Source organism: Andrographis paniculata, unplaced genomic scaffold, assembly GCF_009805555.1.
Source record: "Andrographis paniculata isolate CXL003 unplaced genomic scaffold, ASM980555v1 Contig46END, whole genome shotgun sequence".
NCBI lineage: Eukaryota > Viridiplantae > Streptophyta > Magnoliopsida > Lamiales > Acanthaceae > Andrographis > Andrographis paniculata.
The window spans coordinates 4,591,352-4,603,929 of record NW_026137580.1 but is presented as its reverse complement, the minus strand read 5'-3'; the positions used below and the strand labels follow the sequence as shown (position 1 = coordinate 4,603,929).

The 12,578-nt window shown below is 42.5% G+C and overlaps 1 protein-coding gene across 7 annotated transcripts; it reads right to left on the bottom strand.

Annotated features, from left to right (window-relative positions):
* Positions 1–28: 28 nt before the first annotated feature.
* Positions 29–3,989, bottom strand: LOC127252347 (probable protein phosphatase 2C 46). 7 transcript variants are annotated; one of them, XM_051276494.1, is made up of 7 exons: positions 3,767–3,989; positions 2,935–3,064; positions 2,323–2,791; positions 1,714–2,081; positions 775–1,011; positions 394–636; positions 29–299 (listed from the first exon to the last, which is right to left on the bottom strand). In XM_051276494.1, the coding sequence occupies exons 3-6, from the start codon at positions 2,642–2,644 to the stop codon at positions 394–396; spliced, it is 1,170 nt and encodes a 389-aa protein (XP_051132451.1). In that variant the 5' UTR covers positions 2,645–2,791; positions 2,935–3,064; positions 3,767–3,989; the 3' UTR covers positions 29–299. The 7 variants fall into 7 exon arrangements, with proteins under 7 accessions (XP_051132451.1, XP_051132450.1, XP_051132449.1 ...); XM_051276493.1 differs by lacking the exon at positions 3,767–3,989 and adding an exon at positions 3,231–3,582 and having other exon boundaries at positions 2,935–3,100; XM_051276492.1 differs by lacking the exon at positions 3,767–3,989 and adding an exon at positions 3,231–3,582.
* Between the last annotated feature and the right edge of the window lie 8,589 nt (positions 3,990–12,578).

The window sequence follows — 12,578 nt, the reverse complement described above, 5'->3', positions numbered from 1 at the left end:
AGATCAAAGACGGGAGGAGAGAAAGGGGTTCAAGAAGACAAGATTTACAAAACTGAATGATAACATGGAAATTGGAGGGGGAGGAGGCAACACAAGTATGATGATGATTGTCACCTTAAGTTTGTCTTGCTCCAAGTTACAATTGAAAAGAAAAAGAAAAAAAAAAAAAAAAAAGAAAACACAAAAAAGGGTTACAGTATAGAGACTAAAGAATCCCAGGGGAGGGGAGGTCATCGGTCGGCGGCGGCACAGCATCTTTCGAAAATGCATAGCAAAGCTACCTCTGTCTGTCTGTCTGTCTGTATTAACATCACCAGGAAACATTATATCCAACCATCCAACACATGAGAAAGAACAAAAAGGAGACTTGGACGACATAGTAATAATACTCACTTAGGTAGTAGGTGCAAGAGCATTGGGAGGGAGGGTGATACCGCCCCCTTTAACCGATGTGTTTGTGGCAGAACCACTTGCTCTGCTCACCAGGTGCGAGTCGAGAAACACCACCACCACTGTAATGTCATCGTGGAAATGGCGCCGAACACCTCTGTCTATTTTCTTCAAATCCGAGTATCTCATTTCCCTTTTCTTTGCAGCTTCTTGCAATGCAGCTTTCACTAATCTCCTAGCACTGCCCTGCACGATCGAGGTGGGAGGGTGGAAGACATGTTGATCCACCCCTCATCAATGAGTACATTTGCAGACAAAGAAAGCATGCCATTCAACTGGCAACATGAATCTCAACTATCATCATTTTAGCTAGAAATTTCTTACACTTCGGGGATGGTTCTGAACAAGATCGACAGCCTCTTGGTTGGAAAGGTGCTCCCAAAGGCCATCTGATGCGAATACAATGAACTGATCATGAGGCTGCAACTGCTGCACAGTAATTGCAGGTTCTGAGCTCAAAATAGGTTTCTTGAAAGGTTCTCTGAGTCGGAATTTCTGGTACAGTGGTTCTTTGTTGAATTCAGCCTTCTTCAAATACACGTCTCCAATTGATCTTGAGATCTGTAACAAATGTTACTCACATCATCTCTCTAAAAACATAATTGCTGCCTGATAGAATCGTATGACAATCAGTTTCACAACATACAGTAGAGCATCGGGCATTGCTAATAAGCAAAAGAATACTCGCTAGGATAGTTCCCATGGCTCAGATCTCAAATGTTACCAATGGGTAGTCAAGAAACCAATCCGGCTAATGATGATCCCAGCAGCAAGATCGAATAACTACACACATTAGCTCTAACTCAGGTTCTCCACATTCTTTATTCAAGAGAACTTCATTTAGACCGTTTTAATATTTAGACTCTCCAATTTGCAGTTTAAAAAATATATAGTAGAACATAATCTGGATAATAATATATTTTATAGGCCCACGCAGTAGCCAAAAAAGCTCATGAATCTTGTACTGTTGAGAAAAAAATCCGGGAGCCATAGGGCAATTAAAGTTCAAGAAATAAACACTCGTAACCATCCAGTAAAGCAAATGATTATGTTCCCTTATCATTCATTTCAGAAGTTGATCGTGTTTGAAACCTTACTCCACGAATAACATGTAAAATGGAGAAGCAAGCAGGTGAACGACAATACAGGCTAAAAGCAAAGAAGTAACATCCAATTTAATGGTGTAGCCAGACAAAAAGGAAACAGTCAGCAAAAGGAAAAGAAATGTCACCCATACGAAGGCAAGAGAAATGATAAAGATACCTGTATAAGACCCTTTACCCGCCACACATTATGCTTTAGAACCACGATTTGTGAGTCATCAGGGTGCAGAGACTGCAGCTCCTGTCTCACAGACTCATGACTTGCATTATGCTCTGTCGAAAGTTGAATCGCAAGTACTTCTCCTGTAGCCTTGACAAGTCTCCCTAAAACAGCTCGGGAATCGCCGAGGTTGGCAATGTATAGCGTGCCACCACAGATGAGTCCCACTAGACAACATGATCCAACCGCTGCAATCTGTGGTCTCGTTGGCCACTGCCTACTGACCACTGAGAAAAAACCATCTTCGGTTGCTTGAATCGCCTTCCGGATTACCTCAACTGACATTGATTGATGCTCCGCTGCAAATCCTACATAATAGAGAGAGAGAGAGACATAGATACAAACTCAAGGTCTGCAACAAGAAATCAATTGATCTGAGTAGATTTGTTTCTATTTATCTATTACATTTACAACTACATTGCAATTAGGCCCTCAATAAACAAGCACAAAAATCATGCTAGCGACGAATGAAATCAAACTTACAAGTTCATCCCAATCTCTCAATGATTAGTTAGCAACTCAAAATTCCCAGGGCGTATCGGAACTTACTCTTTAGATGTTGGAATAGATTATCATTAATATACCGAGATGTCTCGGGGCCTCCATGGCCATCATAAATGCCGACAAAAGTGCCGAATGGTCCGGAATCACTCAAGCTCAGAGAACCAGATTCAAGCTGACTCTGATCCTCTAATAAATTATTAGCTTGAACTACAGCCATGGAGAAGTCCCCATTGACGTGTTGGCCTGAGTCCTTATACCACAGAAGCCCTTCCTGGCGACCACTTGCTTCCGAAACTGAGTGACCTCGGCCGCGATCTGCCCTTGGCCCGAAACAGGACAGCAGAAAGTTCATTAACCCTGATAACATCCCTCATCTCATCCAGACCACCCTCCAGATCATCCCTATCACATCACATCTAATCACCACTTAGGGTAACTTCGCCACAAGCTTAATTAGCTCAATCCGATGGCGCTGGAACTCCGTCTCAGCTTCTTCACGTTAAAGCTAAAGGCACTGCAGTCCACAAACAAAACCATAAATCGCTTGATTAGAGCTCGAATACAGAACGAAGGACAGGAATTCAATTCGATTCGATAGCTAATTCAGACACCGGTGAGATACACAAGAAAAATCGAATGTGAAAACTGATCTCTGACCAAGACTAGAATCCCGCGGACGGCCGCCAAAATTCAACGCAAAAGAAAAAAAGAGGCCGGGGGACTTGGAAAATATGGGAGGTCAAAATTCAGCTTTTCCCCCAAACTTCGATCAGAGAAGCCCCTATGCCTGAAATTCCATCTCAAAAAAATAAAACCCATTCCCCTAAAATCACAATACACAGCATCAGCTGCTAACCACTAGTAATTTTCTAGAAAAGAACATATAATCATATCATATCATATCATAGATGCAGTCTGTGCCTGTGACAGAGGTTAGCTAAGGCAGAGGTTACCTTCAGAGCTGATCGAATCGAAAGGAAGGAAGATCTGAACAGTAAGGGGGTATAGATCTATGGATCCTTCAAATCAAGGGCATAGCTGAGTAAACAAGAAGTAAAACTTAAAACCACAATATTAAACTCTATGAATTGGAAATTGGTTGCCCTGGCTGTTCTTCCCTTGCAATTTCAAGGGCGATTAAGTGCCCAAAATAGAATAGAGAAAGAAAGAACGATTGTGAACGAGAGGAACAAGAAAGGGGGAAGCGGATGGAGGAAGAGAGAGAAAAAAAGAGCGTATTAAGGAAGGAGGTGTTTGATTGGGGAGAGTGGAAAGGCTGGAATGGTTCAGTAGACAAAACCCATTAAAACCAACCATGGAGAGCTCGCTCAAAGCCAGCCAAGCAGAGGACCAGATTTGGGCTCCACCTCCCCTCCCCCAACTGCACTGCAGGAGTCGGCCCTTCCCTTCCTTCCTTCCTTCCTTCCAGATACAGAAAGAAAAAAACAAAACAAAACCTAGTGAGAGAAAGAGAAACTAACAAACATACCTTATTACTGCTGCACAAAGCCGAATCTCCAGAATCGAATACGAGCCAGGGCCAAGCAAGAACAATCGACGCACCACAACTGTTGTTGAAGTATATTATTATAGACACGACACATACGCACGGAAGAGTAGCAGTGATGGAAATAATTTGAATACCAATGGAGTTAAAAGAGAGAAATGATGGTGCTCTAATAATTTATACAAGCACAAGCAGGCAGACAAGCAAGGTATAGCAGCAACTAGTAGTCTGCCTTGAATTTGATAACCTCCGGTCAAGTGCATGTATTCTGGTCTGGAGAAGCGCTGACCGCTGATCCATTATTACATGAGACACGTGTCACCATCGCAGCCTGCCTGTCCTCGTCCATCATCTCATCTCAGACTCACACGCACTCAATATACTGCTAATAAATTTCTACACCGTGGTAACACGTTGAAAAATAAATAAATAATCTAATGTTATGGACGCCGGTGCATTCACAATTTAGAATGGAATGAATATAAATAGCAGCAAATCAATTGTTTTCATCATGGACATGCTCACTGTGGATTTTGGTTTGACTTAGGCTGTGTTTGTTTGGTTTTTGAGGAACCCATCACAACCTAACGTGGATTTGTATTTGACTTTTGTTCCTAGTTTGGAATTTTATGGCTGTGTTCTATATTTAAACAGTTTTAGAATAAAATGAATTTTGATCCTAATAATTTTAAATTAAAAAATTATTATTAGAATTAAAATGATTTATGCATAATAGTATCGCGTAAGGACAAACAAAAGTAGGTTGTGTCCATATCTGTGCTGTCCTGACCAGTTGGAAGTCCCTCCCACACCACACCACACCACAGGTGCTGTCCGAAATTGGTGGTGTGCTCTGGATGCAGCAATTTGCTATTTATGTACCGTTGAGCTATGCCTAACATTGCTTACAGCTGTACATCGAAGGAAATGCAGTGGACGGCCTAGCACATTTATCATCCATTGTTTTTTCATTCAAAAAGATAATTTATATTATAAGCATTATAGAAACACATGCTAGCATCCTATCATATATTTTTTTTTTATTATTATTATTTTAAAATTATAAAATTCTTAATCTCTCATCCCAACTCAAGGTAGTTTTGTTAAGTGTTTTCGTCTATGAAATTTTCCCAAAATTCTATTATTTATGAAAAAAAAAAAATTCAAAAATATCAAATTAATCATATATTTTTTATATTATACTAAAAAATAATTTCATATTCAAAATATCATATCAACACATGTTTATGTCACATTATACAACTATTATAATTCAAAATTTTTACAATTTTAATCATAACTCAAAATCCAAACCTCCAAATAAACACATAGGGTGTGTTCGTTTCACAGATTCGTAACAAAATTCACTGTGTAGGTACTGTAGAAAATTAAAATTCCAAATCCTACCCCTAGTATCTACGCACGTTGCTAGAGTATAGCTTTCCCTTCGTCTTTCCTTTCTTGCAGAAGTTGTCGCGAGAGAATCATCTGTCTACTCCAGTACAGATCTCTCAATTCATTGACGGATTAGACGGTAGGTTTGGTTGGTGAAGAAATAAATCGTTATCATTCTTATTACGGAATCTCGACTTCAGATCTGTGGTGTACTCAACACCGGCGTCTCGGTGAGGAAGAGGGGAGGCTCGGCAGATCAAGGTGCGACGAAAAGCCAGACGACCACAGGTGAGTGTATCTCAACACAGTCTCCCCAATTTCTCGTGATTTCGGTTCCACGCTGCAATCTTTTGCACAAATCGCTTGAAATTAGTTCAAACCTAGTTGAATTTCATCATTATTGCGTGAACTTACTTTGATTCTGGTGATTTTTGTTCAATTTCTTGGGTTTTTGTGTGTTTTTCGGAGCCGATTTTCCGGCGACACTCTGTCTGCCATCTACTTCGAGTGATATTTCTTAACCGGTGAAAATGGGTGGCTTGTTTGCTAACCGAGATGTTTCCGATGTTCTCTATTAAAGTTGAAAGCTTCGTAAATATTGCACTTACGAGCTACGCTGCCGGGTGGTTGGGGGAGTGTCGTCTGGTTCACGTGTTACGGTCACATTCGAAAATAATAGCTTCTAACTCGTCAATGTTGTGTCCCTCTTTTTACTTTTACGGATATAAGGAAGTTTGTCGGAAAGCAATGAGATGAGGTTTCTTCAATGTTAGTATCGTGACGAATCGTGTCTATTTTTACCAATATTAGGAAAACTGTGTCGGCGGGATGGAGGTATGTGTTAAACATTAATACCCGCCGGGGGAGTTGGCCGTTTTGTTTTAGAGGAGGCCTATGTACATTTTTAGTTTGGCCATGTTTTCGGAAGGAAGAAGTAATGTGGTTCAGGTGGCTTTCATTTCATCTCAGTCACACATTGCTCGCAAGTTTCGATTCCTTAAACATTGAGTTCTACGAATAAAAGTTAGTTGTAGGTCGGATAATATATTCGTATTGCATCCTGGGTTGGGAGATTGTATCCGTCCGTTGTTACTTTACGTCGTAATCCCGAAGCATAGTTTGGATGAAAGTCTAATTTAACCGGGAAGGTGCCTAGTAATCATTAGGTTATGCAGTATGCCTTGTTTTACTATTTACGTACTGAATACTTGCGATAGATTCTGGTTGGTGAACTTGCCGTGTTACCTACTAGGAATAAATTAAACGTGGTTGGTCGATTAGTAAAGCATTATATGTGTGGAACTTTTATTGCCTCTAATCCGTCATAGCATTTCCGAGTACCATTAGAACATTCAAATCCCTAGACTAAAGACTGCCCACACCCTATAACGCTTATACAGTGACAAACTGGAGGGTGCAGTTCCTGACGCGCATAGTTCAACCGGGAGTTGCGACCAACCCCACAAACAGGGGGTCAAACGCAAGGTTAGTGCGCATAACTTTTAGTTACATCAGAAAGAGTACTTTCCATGGTTCATGCGATCAAGGTGGCATAGAAGTATTATTGGTAAATCCGATCTTGTGCGTAGGCAATGGCACGCGAAAGACGCGCAACGGAGGATCCTCCTGCACCGCAGGCTAATTGGACGTTGGCACAAGAGGAGTGTTTCCTCCATCTAGTGTGGTTGCAATGCCAACTGGAGGAGTACCAAGGAACGAGCTTCACAAAACCGGTGTGGGAAGAGCTCACCGCGAAGTTCAATGCGGAGATGAATGCGCATTACAGGCTAGAGCAGCTTCAGACGAAGCTAAAGCGTACGAAGAAAGGGTATTTGGAACTCCAATCGTTGGTGGTGAATACAACGGGACTCGGATGGGATCCAGAGTCACGTTTGATAGTAGCAGACGAGGAGCGAAAAGTGGATTGGGCATTGGTACATCACTTACATGTTTTGCGGACCTCTTATATCGCTATCCGTACAGATTACGATTTGTTATTGACCAGGTTTAACATATCTTAGGCCCATAAAGACTTTGCACATCTCTTAACTAAACCGTTTGCCCACTTGGACTATTGTCACGATATGTTCGGTCCAAGCGGGGAGGGGGCACGCAGACCTTTATCTTCTGGTTGGGATAGTGCATTCAACGGACCAGGTGGGAGAGCAAATGCTGATCCCAATACAGAGGACGGAGCCACAGGCACAGAAACAGGGGTCGAAGGGACGGGCGGAACAAACACCGGACGGGTCAGACAAGGCCCTCTGAGGCCGGGCCAAGTGTCAGGAGGGTTCGACGGAGGAGAGCATCGGGGCACGCAGACGAGGTGCGTGTTGTGGTTCGAAAGGAATTGAGCGATATCCTTGGGCGCAACAACGCCAAAAGGGAAGCGGAGAGAGCGAGGAATATGGAACTTGTTGGGGAGGTTAGCGCGGCCCTCCTTGCTGTGCCCGGATTGGCGCCCCGTGTTAGGAGGAGGGCAAACGACATGTTTCTCCTTCCACACGTCCGGGACTACTGGTTGTCCTTGGACGCAAAGGCTCGGATTAAGTGGATCGATGCCTTCGTTGATGTGGACTGACAAGGAGAAGCAACGGCGACCATAATATGTAGTAGAGATTTGTTGTATTACTTTGGACTACCTTTGTGATGTGTTGAAGTGTCTAGGTCTCATCCGTTAAGTAGTAGTACTTATGATCATTTATTTTCGGTGAAGTTTGCACTTCTCACCTTAGGACCGTCAGCTTGGTGTCGTGACATTGTTCGGACTGTTTGTCGACTGAGTCGATCTGTAACGTAGAATTCGGTTTCGTACATGTTAATTTGAATGGCGTGTTTCTGGATGACTGATTGTTTCGTCATCATCTCACCGTGCACAGTCGCTATAACTTAATTTGCGTCGAACGCAGGAAATACATGGAGGGCAGTAACCGAAAACGTAATCTTCTTCCTCTGGCTCGTCGTTTCACAGAAGAAAATGAGAGTGAGAGTGACAGGAGAGACACTTTGTTGATGGCTATGGCATCGACTGCTGCCGTGGCATTGGCCTCACGTAGTCTGATACGTCGGTGCTACGACTCCGCACTCGGGGGAGAGGAATTCACCCACGAGCTGATGCATGGTCACCCAGCTAGGATTAAAAATTTATTGTGGGTATCATCTGATACATTTCGTGATCTTTGCGCCACCTTGGTCGAAAAAGGCCTATTAGATTGCCACCCTAAGCAACGGATAAAAGTTCATGAGCGCGTAACAATATTTTTGCACACAGTGGCTCATTCGAACAGGCAACGTTCAACAGCGGAGCGTTTTCAGCACTCGACATCGACCGTGTGCTACCACGTTAAGGAGGTGGCCAAAGCGCTTGTTCGCCTCGCACCGCACGTCATCCACCCAGGTGACATGTCCAACCCGGCTACGAGGATACGTGACTCCCCAATTTTCTGGCCGTACTTCAAGGTAATCGCCTTAAATTGCATTCATCCATTATCCGTGCGGAGTTCCCATAATATAGTGACGACTTCATTCACTAGGACTGTGTGGGGGCCATTGACGGAACATTGGTTCACGCTTGCCTGCCCGCCAGGGATCAACGACTGTTCCGCGGCAGAAGGGGTGACACGATGCAAAATTGTCTTGCCGTCTGTGACTTTGACATGAAGTTCACGTACGTGTTAGCTGGGTTGGAAGGGAGTGCACATGACGCCCGTGTGTTACGGGTTGCTATCCAAGAGCAAGGAGACTTCCCCTTCCCGCCTGATGGTAGGGGCTCTTAACCTTCGTCCGCAACTTTCCAGCGATGTGATTATGATCAACTAAACATTCTCTCTTTGAAAAATAGGAAAATACTACGTCGGGGATTCTGGTTACATGAACGCTCCTCAGTGCCTTACGCCTTATCGCACGTATCGCTATCACCTTTCGAATTTTCAAGGAAATAACCCACGTCCCCGAGGCAAGGAGGAATACTTCAATTACCGACACGCGCAATGCCGAAATGTAATTGAACGAGCGTTTGGTTGCCTTAAGCGCCAGTTCGCCATTCTACACCGACCAATGCCAAACTACAAGTTCGATCACCAAGTCAACTTTGTAATGGCGTGTGCCGTGGTGCATAACTTTATGTTACTCCATGGTGAGGATGTCTTGGATCACGCTGCGGAGGGCCACGACCCGGCCGAAGATGACCCATTCCCTGTACCGGTGGTACACAATCGTCAGACACCGAACCGGGGCGCCAAGACCGGGAAGATCAAAATGAATCCGTGATATGATTGCGGAATGGTTTTGGGTTAACAGATACGAACACGAGGATGTGTAATGGCCGCACGCATCCTCCGTTGTCCGTTCTACTGTGTAATGCTAATCTTTTTCTCCTGAATGGCAACCACTGGTGTTGTAAGGTTAACATTAACGTACCTGTGAACCACTTTCTTTACGTTCTTATCTTCGATGATGAGCAAGGAAACAACATTTCACTACAACGGACGGAAATTAACCCCTGTACCAGGACATTGTGCGCGCCCCACTGAGATTTGCACCCGCATGCATGCCAGCAAATTACTAAACGGACTGCACACCCTGTGCTGTCGGTATTCCTATTTTCTGTCGACAGGAGGATGCCTTCACTCGCCTCACTTCGTCTGCACAGCCTGTGCTGTCGGTCTTCCTATTTGCTGTGTAGTTATTTTCTGGAAATGTTGTCCCGTATATTGTCTGACCCACTCAGTGCACATTCGTAACATTCATACGCATTGACATACGATCACCCTACACCACGGTTTTCATAATTGTTGGTAACGCTAACTTGGCTACATTCTTGTAGGTGGTATGGGGTCTAGAATGAGGAAATCGATGACAGGAAAGCGTCTTCGCGGAGAACGGACTGCCAATGCGACGGAAGTTGAATGCGATGATGGTGTGATTCCTTTCGATCAGTTACGCAGCACTGATCCAGATATCGAGGCGAAATACGCAAGAATGAGCATGTTACCGATGCTAACCGGACGCACAATCGATGCTCAGGCTGTTGAAGCTATGGGTGCGGAAGTGGAAATGGAGAGACTGCTTTCGTGTGGGGCGTGGAGGAGGTTCTTTGAGATCAACGAGGCCGCGTACGAAGAATTGACGTTAGAGTTTCTCTACACACTAAAGCATGACAGACCGAACTTGTATCTTTACGACAAACCCAATGCGCTGCAGTTTCGTTTGGGAGGCCGTAGCTACTCACTATCCATCACGGACTTCTCTGTTGCACTGGGACTATACGACCGTGAATTCACGGAGACACGCGAGTACAAGAACATGGCCCATACGATGCCTCTGTCTTGGTCAGTATATTGGCGGATAAGCAGCAGTCGGCACTTCAATCCAGGAGCATCTAAGGCATCGACACTGAACTCGCCTATTTTAAGGTACGTCCACAACATACTTGCTCATACACTTTCAGGCCGAAAAGACGCAACTGCGGCAGTAAGTAAGGTGGATTTGGAGTTCCTATGGAGCATGAACGAAGGCGTTCCACTCCATCTGGGCTATTGGGTAGCCAAACTTTGTATAACTGCTGCCGCCGACACAAGGGTACGCAGCATTCCAGTTGGCCCGTACGTGACAAGACTGGCGAAGGGGCTCGGGGTGGCGGAACTTCCGGACGGAGTTCCAGATGCTCAAATGGTTCCGTGTGGGATGGAGACTCTTTTCAGCATGGGAATTTTGCAACGCCACCGCCGCGGCGATCCTCCAGCCCACACTAAACATGGGCCGCCGCAGCCAGGCTCGAGCCACTCCGATCTGCATACCTTGTGTAACGAACGCTTCGACAGGATAGAGACGAAGGTCGATGGAATGTGGACGGAGCTGCGATCGTTCATGGCAGAGATGCGACTTCACCGTACTTCACCATCGGAGTAAGGATGATTTCGTAATGCACTTACGTTTCAGGTATTCCTACTAATTTGTGTGTATTACTGAACACCGGTCATAACACATTGCTGCTAATGGTCGGCGATGTCCGGAACCAGCTATTACATATTTAGGTACGATTTCTACGACGCTCAGAACTGTACCATGCGTACGGTAACAATTTCATATGTTTTCTTGATCCGTAGACGTTGCATCATACATCGGCATACATGTTTAATCTCGACTCCACTACTAATTGGTTGTTGACATATTGTGACGAATCACGAACGTAAACATAAAAACAATGGCCGATGGTTGCGTTACGTATGTTAAGCAGATATTATTGTGTTCTTACTGAAACGTGATAATCGCATCGTATCTCGTTGTTGAGGTTCAACGTGGACTCAACTTCAAAGGGTTTAACCACAACGTAGTTGCTATAACATTTCGTAGGAGAATATCCACACTCCCAAACTATAGCAAAGTGCATAAAAAAATTTCCGTCCAAAGTACCATTACAAACACGTACTTTATCTTTCTAATGTTACATTGCCAAAAAAAATTTACGTTCGAAGTATCACATAAATCGTTTTGTTTTATCGCATCACACAACATTTACAATTTAAACCCTTCATCGTTCAAATATCAATTCAAAATCGAAACCTTCAAACAAACAAACCCTTAAAATAAAAATAAAATTAATAATAATATCTCAAAAAATAAATTTTAAATAAAATAATTTTAAATATATCAATTCCAACCTCATTTTTTCTTTTTCACTTTTACTTATTTTAACAATATTTAAATATATTTCATTTCAAACTATCACATCAATACATCACCTTTTCTAATATAATAATAATTTTTCCAACATAATCATTACAAAATTCAAACCTTCAAACAAACACAACTTAAAAATCCATACTTACAAATCTTCAAAAATCCAAATCCAAAATCCAAACCTTCAAACAAACACAGCCATAGTAGATTAAAAAACAATGCAATTAATAAAGAAATGTAAGATGATTATGATATTTTTGTTTTTGCAAGTTCAGATGAAATAAATAGTTTTGCAAGTATAAATTATTTTACTCTTTACGTTCGTCTCTAAAGGTTATATTTACCGTTTGCATCATTGTACTTAACATTAAAAATGTCCTTATATTTGTATAATTTTTTGTACAAATGTCCTTCAAGACACTAATGAAAATATTTTTACAATTTTTTCTTAATTTGTATTATATTTTGATATAATAATTGATATTCAAGTATCAACACACAAAAAGTAGATAAAATCCTTAGATTCGGATGGAAGTAGTAATATTTATATATAAATTATTTTTACTATAATAAAAAATAGATATTTTGAATAGAACATGAAGATGATACTAAAAATATATTGAATAAGACTGAAAAAGTACAAATTTGCATCTATTGACAGATTAATATAACTAAACGACAATTTAACTATTTTTATGAAGGAACTGAAAAGAAGTAT